Below are 22454 nucleotides of genomic sequence, written 5' to 3' on the forward strand. Positions count from 1 at the left end.
AGCCCGCGGCGGAGTCGCTGCTCGGCCGGCACACTCGCAGCGCCGGCGTCGTCATCAACGAGGCCGGCCGGTGTGCCTCCTCGTCGGCTCCTCCTCCGCGCTTCGTCAAGCCAAAGACGGAGCCGGGGCTCGCGCCGGTGAAGGCAGAGCCGGGGCTCGCCGCCGTGAAGACGGAGCACGGCGAGGTCGAGCGCGACGATGACGCGACCCTTGAATGGGCACGCCAGGACTCCCTCAAGATGGCGATGGAGCGCCAGTGCGCCGCCCTGCAGCGCTTCGCGGAGCGTCGCCGGGGCCGCGACGAAGGAGGAGTCGTCGTCATCGACGACGCGCCGCCGCCGCCACCAGTCCGCCATGGCGACGCTGGGTCCAGCAGGGGCGCCCACGTCAAGGAGGAGAAGGCCGACGACAAGGATGGCGGCGACGACGGCGACTCCTCGGTGTTCAACCAGTTTCTTTTAAATTAGTTTATTATATATTTGCTATGTAATGAAAATCGGCGAACTTTGTCCAAATATATGTTCAAGTTGGCCGAAATTTGTCGTGTTTAGCCGGACTTCGCCGAACTGTGTCGAAATTTGCTATACTTTTTTAAATTTTTAAACGCGTCTGGGGCAACTCTGAGGCAGGCGGCTGGGGCCAACTCGCCCAGATCCATTTTTTGCACCGGCTCACCCCAGCTCGAGATGGTATAATTGTTTGGCTTTGAGAGTAGTAGACGGCGAGTCGCCAGTTTTCCCCCACCTGGAGACGACAGAGCACGGAGAAAGCGAACGACCGCGGCGATGCTCTACATAGTCGGCCTCGGCCTCGGCGACGAGCGCGACATCACGGTGCGGGGGCTCGACGCCGTCCGCCGCTGCGCCAAGGTCTACATGGAGGCCTACACCTCCCTCCTCTCTCTCGGCCTCGACCCCGCCTCGCTCGCCAACCTCGTGCGTTTCTCTCTTCTCTTGGATGGCCACCACCTGTTCGCGCAAATGTCTGCGCGGCCGAACCAGGGTAAGTGGTCGTCCCTCATCTCCCTTTGCTGCTCGTTTGTTTGCAGGAGAAGATGTACGGCAAGGAGATCACGGTCGCCGACCGCGAGATGGTAGAGGAGCGCGCGGACCAGATGCTGAGCGAGGCCGCGGAAGCCGACGTCGCCTTCCTCGTCGTCGGCGACCCGTTTGGGTAATGGTTGCTACGCTTTCTTCCGGTATTTGGATTGGCTCGCTCTGTTGGGTCGTGCGCGTGTAGGATATGTGTGCTCATTTCTATTTTTTCAGAGACTTCGATATTGTGCGATTCTGTTCAGTGTGCTATTGGCAGTGCGCTCATTTGCTCGTATGTGGATGCTCGTGTGGTCAATTATTTATACTAATAATGATCTGGTTGTGTTTTGCATAAGTATTTGGTATCAATTCTAGACTTCTTTTAGGGAAACAAGCAACTCCCTCATCCCACACGCAAGCATGTTTTTGTGCATTTGTGTATATATGCACTTATTTGCATGCGCCTTTAATCAAACAGACTGTACATTTATATATGTGTATCCATGCTATTTATTTTCTTTGTCCATTCACATGTTTGCCCTGGATGCATGATCCTGTTTTTTGTACATGCCATTGTGTAAGCTAAGTGTGTGGACTTTCTCCCATGTGTCATTTTCTTGTTGTATTCACAGATTTTTATATTAGTTTAATAAGTCAAACGTTTAACCTGCACATGATTGTGATGAAATTTGCAGGGCGACCACACACACTGATTTGGTTGTTCGTGCCAAGAACATGGGGGTAGAGGTTAAGGTTATCCACAATGCATCTGTCATCAATGCTATTGGCGTTTGTGGGTTGCAACTTTACCGCTATGGAGAGACCATCTCTATACCTTTCTTCACAGAGACATGGAGACCGGACAGTTTCTATGAGAAAATTCAGAACAGTCGTCGACTTGGCTTGCATACTCTTTGCCTACTAGGTTGGTATTGCTTTCTTGAACCATGCAAACAACATTTAGCACTTGGTATTCCTGAGATTAACCATGACAGGCTGAGACACATGGCATGTCTGACTGTTAATATTTCTCTTCATGATATTGGGTCTTCGTTCTTTTTATGAAAAATGCACAAATGCTCAACATATTTATATACCGTGACAAGATTAGGATATAATTCTGATGACTGTGTGACATTATTAGACAGTTGCGTATTTCCTAGTCACTGTTTCTTGTAATAGTGAAATTATTATCACTTTGTCTGCAAGTTATGATATAATTCTGATGAATATACGCCATTACTAGTCATTTACACATTTCCTAGTCATGGTTTCTTGTAATTTAACAGCAACTGGCGCTCCTCCAATCACTTTGTTTGCAAGTTAAGATATACTAGTTCTGATGATTTGAACGTACGGCAAATTTGTTTTCAGTACTAGTCCTCATACTACTACTACCACTTTATCGGCTACTGCTAATGGGGCTTGGTTAGGGGTTCTTGTTATCAGATAACTTAGTAGTTCTCTTATCCAATGCAGACATCCGTGTTAAGGAGCCAACACTTGAGTCCTTATGCAGGTAATTTACGTATTATCTATCTTTGTAGTATGTTCTCGTGAATAACAAAATATTTCTAACGAGAATTAGATATGCACTAGAGATCTCTTGTCTATGCATTCTCCTCCCAAAGACTTGCTCAATGTTGTGTGATGTAAGTAGTCTTTTGCCATTTTGTATAATTGAGATGTTTGCTTTCAGAGGAAAGAAAGTGTACGAACCAGCAAGATTCATGACCGTGAACACTGCAATAAGTCAGCTTTTGGAGGTGGAGGAACTGCATGGGGGATCTGGTATTTTCTAGTGTTTGTTAACTTATTTTCCTACGAGTTAGCTTTATTTGGAACATTCTGATCAATGTCACAACCTGATAAGAGCATCTCTAGCAGATCCACAAAAATCCGGTACTGCAAAAATCATTTTAGGGTTCCCACGAAAAGTCGAAAACGATTTTGCAGGAACGTGAAGGCCCCGGCGGAACAGATCCTGTAAATCTCGTACTGCAAATTTTAAAACATCTTCAGCTAGAAAATAGTTCAACACAACCATAGTGCATACATAGCAAATTAAACATCTTCGCGCTACAAATTAAACATAAAGTCGACGGTCACTCGTCGACGCCGAGGTAGAGCTTCACGACAGACTTGTGGAGCGCGTTGGCGAGGTCGGCCTCCTCCTTGGCAACGGTGAGACGGTCGGCGGCACCTTCTTCTCTGGCCGCCAAAGCCTTCTCCGCTGCGACGAGCTACGCATCGTCCTCTTGGCAACTTTGAAAATGCGGAAAGAGTTGGTCGTGGATGATAGGAGCTGGGATCCTACCAGTTCTAGCCCTTAGGTTGTAGGGATGGAAGGGAGGATGGCGAGGGACTGGGCGCGGGCGGCCAGTCGGCGCCGTGGCCGCGCGACGAGAGGAGGAGGCAGGGTGGCGGCTAGGGTTTTAGGGTTCCGGCTCCTGAAGGGAGCCGGGCAATAGTTATGACTTAATTCCAAAAGGTGGCCTTACAAGTGTTTATATAATCCTCGAAGTGCTAATAAAAATAAAGATAAGTTGGGCTAAGCCCCTAACTAGACCCGCCATTGGGCCTCCGCCGGCTATATGAGACGCCGGTCATAACATCTCTTCCCGCCTGCACAAACAGCTCATCCTCGAGCTGGAAGTCTGGAAAATGCTGGCGGAACTCCTGGAGCCGCTCCCAAGTGGCGTCCTCCTCCGGAAGGCCTTGCCATTGGATCAACAAATGCCACACGCCGCGGCGCTATTGGGCCTTCAACACTTTCGCTGGGTCCGGAAGAAGACGCCCATCGGAGGTTGGAGGAAGCGCTGGCGCAGCCAGGGTGGCTCACTGCGGAAAGGCTTGAGCAAGCCCACATGGAAGACATCATGGATGCACGCGCCGGCCGAAAGTTGAAGGCGGTAGGCGACCTTGCTGATGCGTTCCACCATCGAAAATGGGCCCGCGTAGCGAGGGCCCAGCTTGCGCTTAGCGCGCGGATCCAGCGACTGTGTAGAGCGGTGAAGGAGCCACAACCACACCCAGTCGCCCACCGCAAACTCCGCCTCGCGGTGGTGGCCGTCATAGTACTTCTTGGACAGCTGCTGGGCCTGGAGTAGACGCTGGCGCACCTCGGTAAGGATCTTGTCCCTGATGCAGAGAAGGTCGCCAGCCGCCTCCGTGCGGGCCGTCCCGGGGTCAACCGGTAGGATGAGTGGTGGAGGGCGACCATAGACGACCTCAAAAGGTGTGGCGCGCAGGGCGGAGTGGTAGGAGGTGTTGTAGTAGTACTCCGCCCACGAGAGCCAGTCCACCCAAGCTCGGGGACGATCACCTGTAACACAGCGCAAATACATAGCAATCACCTTGTTGACCACCTCGGATTGGCCATCCGTCTGGGGGTGGAATGCCGTATTGAGGCGTAGTTTCACGCCGCCATCCGGAAGAGATCCCGGCAGACATGACGAGTGAACACCGGGTCACGGTCGCTGACGATCGAAGAGGGGAACCCGTGGAGGCGGACGATGCCGTCGAAGAAGGCACGCGTCACGGAGGCGGCGGTGCAGGGGTGGCCGAGCGCGATGAAGTGTGCATACTTGGAGAAGTGGTCGACCACCGTGAGGATGACGGACTTGCTTCCCACCTTGGGAAGGCCCTCGATGAAGTCCATGGAGATGTCGGCCCAGACCTGAGATGGCACCTCAAGGTCTATAGTAGGCCCACCAGCCGCAGTGTCTCCGTCTTGTTGCGCTGGCATGTCATGCAAGACCGCACCTAGTCTCGCACCAGCGCCTAGTTGCTGGGGATGTAGAAATCTGCCCGGAGACGGTGGAGGGTCTTCTGCACGCCCTCGTGACCGACCGAGTGGGCTAGCACCAGGGCCTGGTGACGGAGGTCGCCGTGATCCGGTACGAAGAGCCGACGCCCGTGCAGGACCAGGCCATCTGCCAAGCGCCACGGCTCCTCCAGGTCGCCGGCGTTGAGGCGCTGCCGAAGGAGCCGCGCATTTAGAGCGCTCGCAATGCCCTGGCGATGAGGGCGAAGGAGGGCCTAGAGCGGATGCAGAGGGCTGCGCCCGCGGGCCCGTCCGTGTCGGTGTCGTGGTCGGCGTCGCGGCGAGACAGTGCGTCGGCCACAGTGTTGAGGCGGCCCGGACGGTACTCGACGGTGAAGTCGAAGCCAAACAACTTGCTGATCCACTGATGTTGCGGCACGGTGGAGAGGCGCTGGTCCAACAAGAACTTGAGGCTGTAGTGATCGTGCGAATACGGAATGGCCGCCCCCACAAATATGGCCTCCAGTGGCGCACCACCTGCACCAAGCCAATGAGCTCCCGCTCGTAGGCCGCGAGCTTGTGGTGGCGTGCTGCGAAGGACCTGCTGAAGAACGCGAGTGGCCCGTCACCCTGATGTAGGACGGCGCCAAACCCCACGCCCTAGGCGTCACAGTCCACCATGAAGAGCTTGTCGAAGTCCGACATCTGGAGGACCGGCCCCGTCGTGAGCGCCTGCTTGAGGGACGTGAACGCCTCGGTTGCCTCAGTATCCCACGAGAAGGCGTCGCAATTGTAGCACAACCCCTGACGGCGGCGCTTGAGCTGCTCGGTCGGGGTGAGCCGGCGGAAATGATGCGTCGCGGGGGCCTGGGCCGGACGTCCCGCCGCTGGTGGTGTCGGTGGCGGCCGGGCGGTCTGTCGGGCGCCCCGGGACGGTGACGCCTGCTGCATGGCCACCGCGCGCCGCTCGAAGGTGCGGGCATAGTACATGGCCGTCTGGAGGTCCTGTGAGCCCTGCATCTCCACGTCCACGCGGATATGATCCGGCAGACCGCCAACAAAGAGCTCGGCCTGCTGGCGAGCCGTGATGCTGGGCGCGTGGCACGCCAGGGCCTGGAAGCGGTCGGCGAAGTCCTGCACCGAAGAGGTGAAGGGTAGGCGCCCAAGCTCCGCCAGCCGGCTCCCGCGTACCGGTGGCCCGAAGTGTAAGAGGCAAAGCTCGTGCAAACGCTCCCACGGAGGCATGCCGCCCTCATCCTGCTTGAGGGCGTAATACCATGTCTGTGCGGCGCCTTGAAGGTGGTAGGAGGCGATCCAGGTGCGGTCGGACGCGAGCGTGCGTTGCCCCTTGAAAAACTGGTCGCACTGATTGAGCCAGTTCAGGGGGTCCACTGTGCCGTCGTAGGTGGCGAACTCGAGCTTGGAGAAGCGCGGCGGTGTCTGGCCATGGACGGTGGAGGGGTACACCTCATCGGTGCGAAGCAGCGAGGACGACAGCGGCCCACCTTGGAACAGGGGCCCGTCGACGCCGCCGTAGGGGTCGGCGGAGCCCGAGGCCCTGCCGAACTGGATGGCCGAGGACGGCACCGGCGGGGACGACACGTGTGGCTGTCCGGAGGCTGTCGTGTAGACCGGCTCGAGGGACCCGGCGAGCCAGGCCGATAGCGGTGATGGCGATGGGGGAAACTGGACCTGGTGGACGGGCACCCCCGGAGCCGTCGTTGGGGCACCCTGGGTCGCGGCCGGCGGCGGCTACAACTGCTGGTGCGACAGCGCCACGGTGGGCGCGACATGGGGCTGTTGCTGCGGCTGTATGGTGGAGGCGCCGATGTGCGCCGCGGGTGGCGGCTGTTGCGCGGCGGGAGCGAAGGGCGTCGCCGAGGGGTGCGGCGGTGGCGCGGTGGCGAAGGGCCTCGGCGGCTGCGGCCCGTAGTGGCTGGCGAGAAAAGTGCGGATGCCCGCGACCGCCTGGGTGAGGTCTCGGAGGACAGCCGTCATCTCCTTCGGGGTGTAGACGACAGGGGGAGGGGGGCGAGCGGCGGAAGACATCGGCCCCGACAAGGACGGCGCCCTAGCCGCGGAGGTGGCCGGCGGCGAGGTGGTGGTCGGCTGCGGTGGAAGCGTGGTGGTGGGAAGAGGTGCAGACATGATCGATCCCGAGACAGCTGATACCAGATTGATAGGAGCTGGGATCCTACCAGGTCTAGCCCTTAGGTTGTGGGGATGGAAGGGAGGATGGCGAGGGGCTGGGCGCGGGCGGCGGCGAGAGGAGGAGGCAGGGGGCGGCTAGGGTTTTAGGGTTTCGGCTCCTAAAGTGAGCCGGGCAATAGTTATGACTTATTGCTTAATTCCAAAAGGTGGCCTTACAAGTGTTCATATAATCCTCGAAGTGCTAATAAAAATAAAGATAAGTTGGGCTAAGCCCCTAACTAGACGCGCCATTGGGTCTCCGCCGGCTATATGAGACACCGTTCATAACAGTGGAGCTCGTGGAAGCCGGCCCAAGGGCTATGCCCGCCGCTCCGGGAGAGCCGGCCGTGGTTGTGCGCTTGCTTCGAGCGCCATGGCTCAACGGCGGGCCGGCTGGAGCTGCTGGCCTCTGCGTCGTGCCGTGGGAGCTTGCGGAGGCGACCCGCCATGGCTGCCACACCCTCCAGCGCCACCGGCCATCGAGGAGAAGGAAAAAAAGGAGAGAAGCGGCGGAATTTGTCGCCGGGGTTGGGGAGGTCTAGCGGTGGCACGGGCGGATTGCGGCGGAGGGGATAGGGTTTGCTAACCCTAAAACCCGGCCAACCCCGTACATATAGCTCCAGAGGGGTGGATTTGTGGGCCGCCTGTAAATTTTTTATGGGGCCGGGCTTCGTTTAGTGGATCTGTTCAGGCCCAAAAAAACGGAGATCCTGCAAAACGGATGGAATTTTAAGGGCCGGCGAGCTTTTGCGGGATCTGCTAGAGTTGCTCTAAATTCTGCAACAATGATATTCTTAAGAGTGCTTTAGATGTTCTGTTTACTATATATATTAAACTGAGTCTTACTGCAAAATGAACATTAAAAGATGATCTATCTATTTCCAGCATATGGTCCAGATTCGCTATGTATGGGTGTAGCTCGCCTTGGAAGCGATGATCAGAAGATTGTGGCTGGCCCCATGAAGAAACTACTAGATGTTGATTTTGGACCACCCCTTCACTGTCTCATTATAGTGGGAGAGACTCACCCTGTGGAACAAGAGATGCTAGAATTCTACATGATCAAGTAGTGATGAGCTTTCGTGTGAGTTTCACTCCTTCCCTCACTGAAGAAAATCTATGGTTATTAAAAGGGATCTTTACACCTTTTGCTGTCACCAATGTTCACTCATTGTCTATTTATGTCTACATTATTAGATGAGGAACTTGTAGTCTAGATGCACGGTCCCCATATGGAGAAAAGAAGCTCTCTTGAAGCGTTGATGTTTGCTTGCACTCGAAGTGTCCACCAGGAGTTTGCTGCTGGATCAGCGGCTACTCATATACCGAATAGACCTCGAGAGATATTGTTACTTATTCACAAACGTTGATCAGAATACTAGCTGCTATTGCAAGGTCATCACTGAATTCTCTTGTTCTTCCATGTTGTATGTGCACACGCCCATCATTTTGAAAGTTCGCAGATCCATATTGCATTAGCACAGCACGGTCAGTTTGAGAAGGTTTCCATGGTCAGACCCAGAGAGAGAGCAAGGCCGCCAAACAAGGCAGCACTGGTCACATTACAAAGAAGTTCGTTTGTGTCTAGCGAATAGGGGTGTAGTGCTCCATCTGGATCTGGTGCAGCGCGGCTTCAGAGCCGAAGCTGTGGCGGCTCGGGGACCTCCTGGAGCGGATCCTCGACGGCGTCATCGGTCCCCCCTTGACGCGCGGCGAACGCTGCGCAACCGGCGGCCTGCTGGAGCGAGCAAAGCCCATGTCGCTGGCGATGGACGGCATCGGCGACATGGACGGGATGGGTGACATGAGGCGGTCGGCGAAGCACTGCTCCGAGTATGCGTCGGATGGCACGGCGAAGCGCTCCTTGGGCGTGCTCATGGACCGGAACTTGGCCTTGGCGGACGCCGTGGACGCCATGTACCCCGGGAAAGCCACTGCCGGCGAGCAGGCCTGCAGCCCATCGTCGATGCTCCCCCTCCCTGGCGTGCGCCTGGCGCGGCCGAAGGACCGCCTGGACGAGTAGCCGAGCCGCCTGCCGTAGCCGTCGTCATCGCGGTCGTCGTCGTCCTCGAGGCAGGCAAGGGAGTCCCTGGAGCGAGGCGGCGGCGGGTGGGGGTGGGTGACCACGTCGACGGCCACGTCCTTGTCGAAGGGCTGCGAACCGACCCACTCCTCCAGCCAGCTCCAGCGCTGGTTGAGCGTCTCCATCTCGTCCCTGGACATGGGCTGCCTCCTGATGCCGATCTTCTCCTGCCATGCATGCACGCCAGAGTTTGTTTTGTTTGTCAGCCACAGTTCGTGCGTCCATCCCGGAACGGAATGTTGACACTTGAGAGATTACTGGAGTAGGAGTATTACGTTTTGGATGGAGGCGTACTGCAGCGCGCGCACGCGCTTGATGGCGGCTTCCTCCCTGCTCCTCATCACGGCGCCCATCTCTTCCTTGGAGAGGGTGCTGCCGTCCCACCCCCGGCTGCTCTGCTGCTGCTCCTGCACGGCACACCACACGGCATGAGGAGAGGAGGAATAACGAAATATACTCCAACTGTAGCAGTACTGCACATATTCGTTCCAGGACACGGCTTTGCTTCAGCGACGGGACGGGACGAGATCAATCATTTCCCCCGGACGGCACACGACACGGCATGAGGACGCAGCAGTATTTTTCACGGCGGTCGAAATATGCGATCTCGCTTTTCCTTTCACTGTAGTACTACTTGCACTAGTACTATTCTCGGATCTGTACGACTGCTTGAGCCTCCTGTCCTGGTGGGCCGATTTTTACCGGCTACGTACTACAGTAGTATTACCTCTGTAAACAAATGTTTTAATGATCTAAAACGTCTTATGCTTATTTACAGAGGGAATAGTGCTTTGTACTATATTATATTTGCGTGATGATAATGCAGAGCGTTAGATCCGTAGAATGATACGCGATGCAATGGCGTACTGCAAGCAAGTCGGCACATTTGGGCTCTACGCTACAGGCTACCAACAAACCGCGGACACACCACGTGCCGAAACGCAAGTGAATAATGTGGGCAGGCAGAGGCAGCGCACATTCGACTCGACAGGCACATGAACACCAACATCCTTCACATGCGTATGCATGCATGCGTGTACGTACTAGAACTAGTCACTAGTGGTCCACATCCACATCAGGAGGAGGAGGAGGAGGATGTCAAAGCAAAGCTGCAGCAGCCAGCAAGCAAGGAGACACATCGACGACGTGACCGCTGCCAACTTTAACCCGCATCACATGCAGATCCAGCCGCAGCCGCATGCATGTGCGTCGCAAATCATTCGCACGTTCATTCACACCGGCCGGCAGGCGATCGATCGACCAGGCGCCGCAGAGTGACCAGTGAGTGAAACATTTATTTATTTTCTCGAGAAAAAAATGAGCTGTGGAACTTACTTGCAGCGCGGCGGCGTACAGCTCCCGGCCTCTCCTCAGCAGGGCGTCCATGCCGTCGTGGGAATGCTCCTGCTCGTGCTCGACGTCGGCCCTGGCGCGCTGCCGGGCCTGGATCTTCACCAGCGACTCGAGGCCCCGCAGCGTCGTCGCCGTCTGCCGCCGCACCGCCTGCCCGCGGATCACCGCCTGCAACCTCACCAGGCCCTTGAGCGCGCGCAGTGCCCTCCGCGCCTGCGCCCACAGCGACAGCGTTACTACAGGACACGGCCAGCTTTAATTTTCTTGCCCAACGAGAATGCTTACGAGGTATCCGCGGTAGGCTGACTGAATCGCGACGGCGGCGAACAGCTCGTGGCCGGAAGACGCGGGGTCCTCACGCGCCGGCGCCGGCGAGGGGGGTCCTGTGAGGCGGACCACCTCCGCGGCCGCGTGGGCGGCCGCGACGGCCGCCTCTGCGGCCGCTGCGGAGGCGAGCGCGACCGCCACCGCGTGCTTGCTCTGCTCCTCCTCCGCGTGCCTGATCTGAATCTGACCCGTCGCCGGCTCCGGCTCCGGAGCTGGCAGGGCAAACGAGTGCTGGGTCTTGAGCTTCCCTACCAGCCATCTCTTGCTCTTCACCTTCTGCAAAAAAGGAGAAAATCTTGCACCATGGAATCACCCGTAATTTTACATGAATTTTCCGGAGATTACAAGAAACAAGATTGGGACGATACCTTGTCTGGCTTGGGTTTCTGCTTGGGCTCGGAGATGAAGAGCCTCTTGATGCGCTCGAACCACCCCTTCTTCTTCCTCTCCATTCTTCTGTCTATCTGCTCTGGGATGTCTGGAACAAGGGGAAACAAACCACCGTTCAGCCGAAATGTATAGAAGCCACGAGGATTGGCGGTGGATCATATGTCTCAGTCGTACGATCTACGGAGATGTTGGGAAAAGGCCTAGCAGGATGGCTCTTTGCTGGAAACGCGAGTCACTGTCCATGCGCAAATCAAGAAAGAGCACGAGAAGAAATGTAGAGCATGGGATTTGGGCTTTCTCATGTCTTGTCTTTTCCAAGATAAGAAACCAAATCAAACCGTGGAGAACTGTGAATCATTTTCGGAAACAGGATTTCGATGCAACAAATCAGAAGCGAGGTCGCACCACACGCGAACAATACAATGATGGGGACCTGCTCGCATTGCATCTGAATTCTGAACCGAACAGAGCATCCGGAGCACTGGGAGAGAAATGCAACCAATATACGGAGGAAGGAACAAAGGGGGCGAGCAGAGAGAGATGTAGATGGAGAAGAAAAGGGAAGTGAATTCCAAGTACGTACCTTGTAGGGGAGTGTGCAGTGATCCAAGAGCGCCTCAGTCTCTTAGCAGCTTCTTGTGGAGCTGATGGCAGAGAGGGAGGGGTGGCCTCATGCAGGCAGATCAGAGTCGTGCTCGCCACATGTGGGAACCAAATTCCAGTGGGGAGCCAGCAATTAGTCGTGAACCCCACATGTGTGAGAACGAACTGAGGACACACAGTCTCTCTCCGAGTCCACTGTTTATATAGGAACAGGATGGCCCATTTGCAACCTGCCCTTTGAGAATTGGTGGCAAGGTGTGAAAACTGATGTCAGGTATATATATCATATTCTGCAAGAAACAAAGAAAAATCAGTGCTATTTTGCACAACCCAGAGCCGTCACTCTTTCCCTTCCCATGTCTCCATTTTGTTAACACAGTACAGACGCAGACAAATTCGTCACATGCGTCTTTGTGGTCGACGGTAACGTCTTCTCTTATTAAACGCACGTCGCCAATTACAGGTTGTTCGTGTGTCTCCGTTTTTTTGGTTAATAATGTGTTTTGCATCGGTTTGTGGTAGTACAAACAATCCGGTGGGTGCAACTTGACAAATAAACAATGGGATGAAAGGACGCAGGAGAAAACGGAAAGCTCCCTTTACAATTGCACGGCTGTAAAGGCATGGATCAAGGTCTGTTTTGTGGGCACTGTGTCTGGGAGAAGATCTGATCATATAACACTTTGTGGTCACCGACCGCTGGTTTGGAGATCTGATCAAGAAACATAGGGTATGCTGATTTTATTCATTCTGGAACCGAAAGAGAATACTTAATTAGGACGAAAGGACATATGTTCACAACACTACAAAACGAATGAAGATAAAATTCTATACACAAATATATTTAAGGTAGTAACAAATTATTGCATTCTGTAATAAAAAGGGTTACCATCGGTAAGTACAGACATATAGCTTAGGGGCCCCGAATTTGGCACTCAAGTCGTTCCTCGGTAGGCACTCGAAAGGGATAATGACGTACCCACAAAGTAGAGCATTTGGATGTTACACGAGCCTGTAACAGTAGGGTCACCATGTTATTCGAGCCTGTAACAGTAGTACCCATAAACTATTTTCGATTGGAAATACTAACTAGCGAACGTTCTCTACGAGGGGGATGGCAAGCGAATGTTTTCTAATGGCATTTTTAGGTGGTAGGAGATGGAAATTTCTGCCCATTTTTGCTGCAAAATTTTCTTCTTTTAATGCCATGCGTCTCTGAAGAAATTGCCATGCGTCTATGAAGAACCGGCTAGAAAAACGTTCGAAATAGCCACCCATCCCAGTGAATATTGGCCAACTATTCGGTTTCTTTTTGATTAATCTCGACCAGAACTCATGAAATGTCGGCAAATTTAGATTAGATTTGAATCTAATCAAAATTTTGAAGTGATTAATATTTCGGTACCCACCGGTACATTACAAAATCTTCTTCAAGTTTTTTTTTCCTTTTGCCGAAGCACCGGGCATTTGTTCTAGGGGCAGGAACCTATGTACCCTAAAAAGAACATTTGTTCAAGGGCTTTGATGGCAAGAAAGAGTACTCATTTGACTTGTTTTCCACAGGACCTCCAGATCCAATCCGCCAATCTAGGTGCGTGGAAAAGGCAATAATACCAGCAACCATGTGGTAGGACCAGCCTCCCACACACAAGTTGTATATCTGAACAATTATTGAAAAGGTTAACTAACTAACTAACGTGGAGAAAAGGAAGAAAAATGCCATCTAGCCCAGATCAGATGCCATACTGAAGGGCGGCTAGTGGTGCCACGGCTGCATCAGCTCCACTACAGACCATGGATCGTGCAGCTAAAGCAGGGGAAGAGTGAGGAAACTAGGAGAGGAGAAGAGGGACATGTCATATCTGCATATACATCACCTCACAAACATCCTCAGAAACAAAGCTTCCGGAGCTGCTCTGCTCTGGTCAGTTTGTTTGATTGTTTATTTATGCACTCCAGTAGTTCTGAGGACCAAGACTTCCTAGTCCCTGCCAATATTCTGCCATTCAAATTATGCAGCCCAACAGCGCCCTCGTTACTACAGTGAGTCGAAGCGGATAAATTTCTCAAGTCGTTGGTCTGGCTCCAAGATCCAATGCCAAACTCGGTTGACTTTGAGAGAAGCTGCAATCTTAACCACACCACTGCATCAGGTTTACCGGTTCAGAAACCTAATTTATACTGGACATCAGTTTTAGTACATGACATGAATCCCAGATCCAATGCTTTGATGATGTCCTTTATTCCAATGGGAGCAAGCATTATTTTTTAATTTATAAAGGGCGGTTTTATTAATCCAAATATAGCATCAAGTGAATACAAAGCATGATGATCAACATTCGGCCTCTGCATAGTTAGGAGATACACAACCAAACACCAACAATCGGACAAAATAAAAGATAAAGGCCGATGTTTCAACAACAATAAAGTGTCGAAGCAGGTGTTGGACCGATCCGGAGATTCTGTTGTCATTCATGTTGGGTAAAAACCTCCCTGGTCACCCACTCCAACCACATACACACTGCCTTGAACAATGGTTCATACTATGTTTACTGTAGCATAGACCACATAATTTTGTTTACAACAGAAAATAACCTGCAAAAGGGTGGAATTTTTGCCATTAAACAAAAAACCATTTGTACATAGCTAAACGACCATAATAAGGCATACACTCCCACCCATTATTAGTGATGTAAACCTATTTGGGATTCTATCCAACCAGTGACTACAAATATTGGCAATACTTGTGGGCGGATACAAATTGGACGCTATTTGGATGGTTGACTACATAAAGTGTGCAAAACTTGCACCGGAAAAGAGGTGTTTGATTGTCTCATGATGAGTACAAAAACTACACTTGTTACTTCCTTGCCAATTACGGGCAAAGTTGTCTTTTGTTAGCACAACTTCACTCCATAGATACATATAAAAATCTTGATTTGTAGTGAAATTTCCGAGTTCCAAATTTGGATATTATTCCCCACTGGGATCTCCTTACTCGTAAGTGCACGATACATAGTCAATTGTGAAGGACCAGATGTAGTGTGATTCCAGCGAAAATTCTCCCGCCATTGTGTCAGGTTAATCGGATCAAATCGGGAGATTAGATTTTGCCATGACAAGACACATGGACCAAGCAAATCCCGCCCGTATGATACATTTGAAGGTGATGAACTGAGCACATCTCAAGCATATCATTTTTTTATCATGTACAATGCAATACAAGGCTGGATATTATTCCCAAAGACTGGCATTGCCTATCACTTGTCCTCCCAGAAACGTATCTCCGATCCATCCTTTATCGCGAAAGATCCAAAGTGGAAAATATATTTATTTACCGCCATCAGACCAGGCCAGAAGTGTGATCTGCATGTTTCAATGCATTTCACGTTCAATACATTTCAAGGAAGGTGGAACAAATTCTTCTTGAGAATCACTGATTTGCCGCACAAGTAGGGAATCATTTTTTATCCTTAAATCATGATGAACCACTTTCAATTTCTCTAGATCTTGCTTTATTTTGAGGAATTTAAAATGAAGCTTATCATGATCAGATGAAAGAGCCTCATGGAAATTCCTCAAACTATGACTGAATAATCTTATGTTCATTAGATCTTCTTCGTTTCCTCTATTAGTAAATCTTCTTGCTTACCAAGAGTCCTTTGTTGTATCTTAGCTAGAGAGGAAAGCTTTGAATAACTAGGCTTCTTAAGACCTTCTAATTCATCAGTAAGCAGATCACCAACACTAGAGTCATAAGAGGGGCTCCTTGAGGATACCTTAGAGTCTTTAGCCATGAAGCACATTGTGGCGACACCACCATCATTGTCTTGAGTGTTGAAGATATGGATTGACAAGTGGGCGATGAAACATGTGAAATACCAGCCATGTCGGAATCAGGTTCCTTGATAGTTGAGGCGGCTTCAGGGGCTTCTTCGAAACCAGATTCCCTAGCTTATGAATCCATTTCCTTACCAAGATAGGCTTGGGATTGATGTGAATTATTCTTGTACGATGAGGAATTGGATTTGGAACTTGAGATCTCTTTCTTCTTAGATTTCTGCTTCTTTGCTCCTGCTCTTGCTCACTTTGTTGCCTTCTTCTTTCCAAACAGGACAATTTGCAATGTAGTGTCTGACTTATTTGCACTCGAATCAGTTTCGCTTCTTGTGGTTACTTGATGACTTCAAGTCATCCTTTAAATTCTAGTTGTAGCAGCGTCCTCTCCTGAATTGGTCAAACTTCTTCACAGGCAATGAAAGGTTTTTACCAAGCGAGTCAGGGTCAACAGTGATGGAGAACGTTGCATGGAAAACAATTATTTTTTCTATGAAACACCCAAGATCTATTCTATGGAGATGCTAGCAACGAGAGTGGGATGTATAGTCTGGACTTTAAAATACTAACTCTATGGACCAATTATGTCGAATAATAACATAGACAAGCTCAAATTTGATAGAATATGGATGTTTGATGGACCAATGACCGTTTCTTACGTGAATTGCAAATATCATGATCCCATCTTAATATTTGGATACAATTTATATTTTTAATCATTGAGTGGACTTCATGTTGAATTCGAATATTTTAAACCACCTTAAGTTGAATTCAAATGTATGCTAGTTCCTAGCCAGCTATTTAGAATGTTCATTATGTATAATGTGCTTTATACACAACATAAACTATACTCATGTTTATATTTGAATTTCTTAACCGATGTATAGTATGGACTTCAAAATACTAACTCTATGGATCAATTATGTCGAATAATAACATAGACATGCTCAAATTTGATAGAATATGGGTGTTTGATGGACCAATGACCATTCCTTACGTGAACTGCAAATATCATGATCCCATCCAAATATTTGGATACAATTTATATTTTTAATCAATGTGTACATCAATCTTTTACGTGTAGATTCATTCTCCATAGGCCCCTCCTCACACACGCGCTAACTTTCTCTCTCACACTACGCGCACACGGTGTATATCCATCGACGGTCTCTCATACATGCTCACACACTCTCTCCCGGGGTGTCTTTATCGCACACATGCTCTCTATATCACCCTCGCTCTCTCTCACAATCATTTACGACTGTTTACACAAACCTTTCTCACAAGCACTCTTCCTCTCACACGCATACGCACGCACGATACCCATCAATCCTTTCTCTATACATAGACCTGCTTATGTGTCTCCTGCACACACATTATCTTTAGGCCTATCTCGCATGCATTATCTCCACCTCTCTTCCTAGTTAACGAATATGATTCTAATAGAGCATTCAGAAGGATGCCCCTTACAGTTAGGTTGGATGAATTGTAATATCGGAGACAATGGTTTACCTTAGTTCGGGCCTTTGTTGCGATCCACAAAATACCGTACTCCCGATCATGTATATTTGTGAGTATGGTGTGTAGAAAGTACACTACGTGGATACCAATGGATTTTGTGTATACTATCTAAGAACTAGGCCCCGGTCTTGTACATAGCTAGGACCTAGGGTTACAAATCCTAGCCGGCTTTGTTAGTGGACACATAGTCCTTCACGACTCTGGTATCTTTGTCTTGTACGACTAGTCCTCCAGGTGGGTCTCCTTGAAATGTGTCACATGACGACCAATGTGGCGCATGACAGAACCAATCCAGGGGCCTCACCTCGGCTCACAAAACCTCGCACGGTGACACACCCTCTACCCCTAGGTCTCAGTATCTTCTCACACCCGCACATACCAACACACACACACCCACACTGCACAAACTATTTCTCCCCATGCCTCTATCCCCTTCTCCCTTGCACGGACACACTCAAGGGCATCTCTCACCGAGACATCCTATTCATCTCTCTCTCTAGATCACTCTCATTTATCATGCTATATCTCTCTCATCGCTCCCCTCGCCGGCCCCTCTATCCATGCCTCTCTTGAATACATACACATACCCTCTCTAGGCCCTGCCAAATACGTCAACTACACATTCACACATGTTACATCTTATCATGTGCCCCATTGATCTAAAAAGCCCTCTCTTCACTTTTACTTCGCATACAACATTCCTTTTAAATAAAAACTACACAAAGTGTGGCCAAAAATTTATTTTAGAAAATCATATATACAACATTACAAAGTTATATGGAGTATGAAAGTTAATTTGCATGGTGCACCCAATGATATTTATCCGCATTGTGAATTTTTATATTTTTATACTATATATAAAGTTAGTCATAATAAAGAGAAACAAAGAGCATCTCTCTCTCTCCATCGCACCCCCTCTACGCCCCTTTCACATACGCACACAAACTATCTATAGGCCCTCTAAAAGCACGCCCCTAGCACATTCACACATGTTTCATATTTCTCTCGCGAGATATGCACCGACGATCACTGTATTTAAAGCAAAAGCACGATACGTTCATTGGACTTCAGAATCCACTCATTACGGTCACCATTTATGTCTTGTGGTTATTATATAGTCATGGGCTCACTGTACAACTCTGTATTTGTTGAAGTCATGACTAGTTGACTAGTTAAACGCTCCACGTGGAGCATCTAGCGTTGCATCATCAGCACACATTATCTCACTACCATAGGACCCACCCGTCAATGGGTATAATAACGAAAACAAATGATAAAAAATATTGGACGGTGGGTATTCGAAGTCGTGATCACGGGCACATCGAACAAGGTGGCCTTGTATTGGTATGATGAACCGTCTCTTTCAATACACATGAGCTAGTGTGATGATTATACACACACGCACGCATGCACATGAACTGCATGCATGCAACACTCACATGCACACACACATGCACGCAACACTCACACGCACACACGCACTCATGCATGCACACACCACATGACCAACACACGCTCACACTCAAGTGCCCAACCTACACGTGCACACATCAGGCCCTGGCACACATATACAAAACCAGGCGGTTCCCGCGCACGGGTTCGAGTCTTGTCGCGCCTGCGTAAATTTGTGTTCATCTTACATTTTTCCTTTGCGAACTAACAGGTGGGACCCACAAGGAACGTGGCCAATTTAACTAGTCAACATAGTGTCATGCTGACTATTTGATCGATCAACAGAGTGCAATCCGATGCTGAACGGTGAGAAAGTGACCGTATAGTCACCGCAAAAAGTATATAGTGACCATGTAATGAGCGTATTCTAAAGTCCGGTGACCGTATTAGGCTTCTCGCTTCAAATACACTGACCGCCAGTGTATTTATCTCTTCTCTTGCTCTCTCCCTAGAGCCGAGTAGGCCAACCTCCCACTGCCTAAATTGGCGCACGCCACCCCATTATTGTTGTACTAGTTTCATAAGAGCGAACAAGCATTCACATCTACGGTGCAAACTCTAGATATGAGTTACAAATGCTATGAAGACGAATACAAATATTTGAATCCACTTTATGCCCAATTTCTCTCTGCAGGTCCTCCAAAAATACATCTCTACACGTTCTCGCATGTTACATCTAACAACTATGCAATACAACGCTACTACACTCTAAAACAATAAATCAGATGTGTTTTTAGTTTTACTAGATCTCATATTGTTATTTCAATTATTCAATTTGCATACATTAAAATTGCATTGAAATGTATGGCTAGTATAATCTAGTGATATGAAAGGTCCGACTACACACACATACATGCACACACAAAAAAGGGCCCATTACACATTCAAGCACTTCACATCTTTCTCTCGCTCTCTGTGTCAAACCGACTATGACAAACTACCCTGCCTACCACGAGAGAAAAATCCCGCCCTCGCCTGTTTAATCAGCTTTGTATCGATGGATCGTGTGAAACAGCAAAACTACAGTACAAGTAACAGTTCACTAGGCCGCCGTGTCATGTACTCCTCCATCGTAAGAGTGGAGCGCTCGCTTTCATAAATGTTCTAGTCCCTTTCGCCGACATGTGGGACATCAAGCAACCGGGTCCATGTGTCGTGCACCAAATAATAGTGCAAAGTAGTAGGGGGGGGACGCACCCCGGTCTTGGTGCTGTAGTTGTAATGAGAAATGAGGTGTCAAATCACAAAGCTGCACCTTTCCCGCAGTTAAGTTAGAGGGATGAAGTGATGCTCAAAAAAAGTTGGAGGGACGAAGCTACCATCATTTCACTCTTTGTTGCATCTGCTTCTCCCTCATCTTCTTCAAGTTAACCACGTGTTGCTTCTGCCGTTGTTTTGCCTCATGTGGGACACTGATTGGCTTGGTACATCACTGACACGTGGGACCACATGTCAGCAAACCACAAGGCCAACCTCCCCTAAAAAAACCTCTCATGAATTCCGCGCGACAAAATCACCTTCTTTTTACTAATCTTGATATATTTTTTAGATCAATATAATCGAGATTTGTATAGATAGCACCAAGGAGCAAAACCAAGTGGTACGCTTAAGGGCATCCACAATGTGTAGACAAATGGTAAAATAGCTTTTGGCATCGATGGGAACCATTGTGGAGGGTGCTGTCAAAGCTAAAAAAGAGGGAACCGAAGCTCCCTGGTGCGCCGATGCCAAATTGATTGAAGGAATAGAAAAATGCAACCTCTCTCCTCTTTCTCCCGTGCTTGGACGCATGCATAGAGCACATAGTCTACTTGTAACGCCCTCGATGCGGCTATAGCTCCCACGTGTCGAGGCACGACTTAGAGACATAACCGCATTGAAAGCAATGTCGCAAATTAGGCAATCATCACAACATCCCATGTAATATAGATAATAAAAGGGGAGATACATAGTTGGCTTACACTCGCCACGTCAATCAAAGTACATAAATAGCATTACAACATTCAAACACTCATGGCCCGACTACGGCGCCAAAATAAAAGATAACCCAACATGCGACACGGTCCCGATCACCCCAACTGGGCACCACTACTGATCATCAGGGAAAGACACGTAGTATCATTGAGAGTCCTCGTCGAACTCCCACTTGAGCTCGAGCGCGTCACCTGGAGCGGAATCATCAGGCCTTGCATCTGGTTTAATAGTAATCTATGAGCCACAGGGACTCAGCAATCTCGCACCCTCGTGATCAAGACTATTTAAGCTTATAGGTAAGGCAAGGTAATATATGTGGAGCTGCAGCAAGCGACTAGCATATATAGTGGCTATCCTGTTCGCAAAAGAGAGCGAGAAGAGGAGGCAAAGCGCGAACGAGTAACTAGAGGACAACCTGCGGCAAGCATTACTCCAACACCGTGTTCACTTCCCGGACTCCGCCGAGAAGAGACCATCAGGGTAACTCTCACTGTTGATTCATTTTAATTAAATTAAGGTTCAAGTTATTTACAATCGGACATTAACAAATTCCCATCTGCCCATAACCGCGGGCACGGCTTTCGAAAGTTCAAATCCCTGCAGGGGAGTCCCAACTTAGCCCATGACAAGCTCTCACGGTCAACGAAGGAATAGACCTCCTCCCGAGACATTCCGATCAGACTCGGGATCCCGGTTCTTCAAGACACTTCGACAGGTTAAAACAAATCCAGCAACACCACCCAGATGTGCCGACAAATCCTGATAGGAGCTGCACATATCTCGTTCTCAGGGCACACCGGATGAGCAAGACGTCGGGTAGGCCATCCCAGAGTTGCCCCTGGTAGCCCCGGACATCGCTCGGTTGGACCAACACTCAGAGGAGCACTGGCCCGGGGGGGTTTAAATAAGATGACCCTCGGGCTCCGGAAACCCAAGGGAAAAGAGGTTAGGTGGGAAATGGTAAAACCAAGGTTGGGCATTGCTGGAAAAGCTTTAATCAAGGCGAACTATCAAGGGGTTCCCATTATAACCCAACCGCGTAAGGAACGCAAAATCCGGGAACATAACACCGATATGACGGAAAACTAGGGCGGCAAGAGTGGAACAAAACACTAGGCGAGAGGCCGAGCCTTCCACCCTTTACCAAGTATATAGATGCATTAAGATAACATGGCAATATAATGATATCCCAACAAGTAAATAATGTTCCAACAAGGAACGGCCTCCAATCTTCACCTGCAACTAGCAACGCTATAAGAGGGGCTGAGCAAAGCGGTAACATAGCCAATCAACGGTTTTCTAGGACATGGTGGGTTAGAGGTACGGCATGGCAATTTGGGAGGCATGATAAGCAATTGGTAGGCATCATAGCATAGGCATAGCAAAAGAGCGAGCATCTAGCAAAGCAAAGATAGTAGTGATTTCAAGGGTATGATCATCTTGCCTGCAAACTTGTCAGAGTTGACTGGATCCTCGAAAGCAAACTCAACGGGCTCCTCGTTAGTGAACTCGTCTCCCGTATCTACCCAAACAAGACAAACAAGCAACAAGGACACAATCAACCACATGCAAGGCTCAAACAATATGATGCAAGGATGATATGCTATGCAGGATGCATATGCAAGATTTGATAAGGAATGCATGAACCTGGCCTCAACTTGGAAATCCAAGTGTGCCACTGGAAAGATGAGATGAAATCGCTTGAAAATGATATAAAGAACGCCGGAATCGGAGTTACGGTTTGGAAATGGCAAGCAATTCTAATATGACCACGTTCTGCGATTTACAGCAAGTAGCCATCTAAATGCAATAAGATGAACATGCTACAGCACCCAAATATGACAACAAAATACATGACAGGAATCCATGCATGATGCTTAACAAAAGTTTAGCACTGAGCTACGGCCAATTCATCCATTAACAG

At 49.8% G+C, this 22454-nt stretch overlaps 2 protein-coding genes across 4 annotated transcripts; one reads left to right on the forward strand and one right to left on the reverse strand.

Annotated features, from left to right (window-relative positions):
• The first annotated feature begins 698 nt into the window (after window positions 1-698).
• LOC123103313 (probable diphthine methyl ester synthase) lies at window positions 699-8397 on the forward strand. Of its 2 annotated transcripts, XM_044524847.1 has the most exons (7): window positions 699-935; window positions 1049-1173; window positions 1730-1959; window positions 2514-2553; window positions 2734-2825; window positions 7876-8074; window positions 8188-8397. In XM_044524847.1, the coding sequence occupies exons 1-6, from the start codon at window positions 786-788 to the stop codon at window positions 8058-8060; spliced, it is 822 nt and encodes a 273-aa protein (XP_044380782.1). In that variant the 5' UTR covers window positions 699-785; the 3' UTR covers window positions 8061-8074; window positions 8188-8397. The 2 variants fall into 2 exon arrangements, with proteins under 2 accessions (XP_044380782.1, XP_044380783.1); XM_044524848.1 differs by having other exon boundaries at window positions 7876-8397.
• On the reverse strand, window positions 8061-12001 carry LOC123103312 (protein IQ-DOMAIN 12). Of its 2 annotated transcripts, none has more exons than XM_044524846.1 (6): window positions 11727-12001; window positions 11122-11231; window positions 10712-11029; window positions 10409-10639; window positions 9349-9480; window positions 8061-9240 (listed from the first exon to the last, which is right to left on the reverse strand). In XM_044524846.1, the coding sequence occupies exons 2-6, from the start codon at window positions 11203-11205 to the stop codon at window positions 8575-8577; spliced, it is 1431 nt and encodes a 476-aa protein (XP_044380781.1). In that variant the 5' UTR covers window positions 11206-11231; window positions 11727-12001; the 3' UTR covers window positions 8061-8574. The 2 variants fall into 2 exon arrangements, with proteins under 2 accessions (XP_044380781.1, XP_044380780.1); XM_044524845.1 differs by lacking the exon at window positions 11727-12001 and adding an exon at window positions 11549-11671.
• Between the last annotated feature and the right edge of the window lie 10453 nt (window positions 12002-22454).

This window comes from Triticum aestivum, chromosome 5A (assembly GCF_018294505.1).
Source record: "Triticum aestivum cultivar Chinese Spring chromosome 5A, IWGSC CS RefSeq v2.1, whole genome shotgun sequence".
Taxonomy (NCBI): domain Eukaryota; kingdom Viridiplantae; phylum Streptophyta; class Magnoliopsida; order Poales; family Poaceae; genus Triticum; species Triticum aestivum.

Excerpts from the sequence above, each read along its gene's own strand:
- LOC123103313 (XM_044524848.1), top strand. The coding sequence starts at position 786 with ATGCTCTACATAGTCGGCCTCGGCCTCGGCGACGAGCGCGACATCACG. Across the intron at positions 936-1,048 it reads CCGCCTCGCTCGCCAACCTC|GAGAAGATGTACGGCAAGGA; the intron begins GTGCGTTTCTCT and ends GTTTGTTTGCAG. Across the intron at positions 1,174-1,729 it reads GTCGTCGGCGACCCGTTTGG|GGCGACCACACACACTGATT; the intron begins GTAATGGTTGCT and ends TGAAATTTGCAG.
- LOC123103312 (XM_044524845.1), bottom strand. The coding sequence starts at position 11,591 with ATGCAATGCGAGCAGGTCCCCATCATTGTATTGTTCGCGTGTG. Across the intron at positions 11,232-11,548 it reads CATTGTATTGTTCGCGTGTG|ACATCCCAGAGCAGATAGAC; the intron begins GTGCGACCTCGC and ends CCCTTGTTCCAG. Across the intron at positions 9,481-10,408 it reads TGTACGCCGCCGCGCTGCAA|GAGCAGCAGCAGAGCAGCCG; the intron begins GTAAGTTCCACA and ends TGTGCCGTGCAG.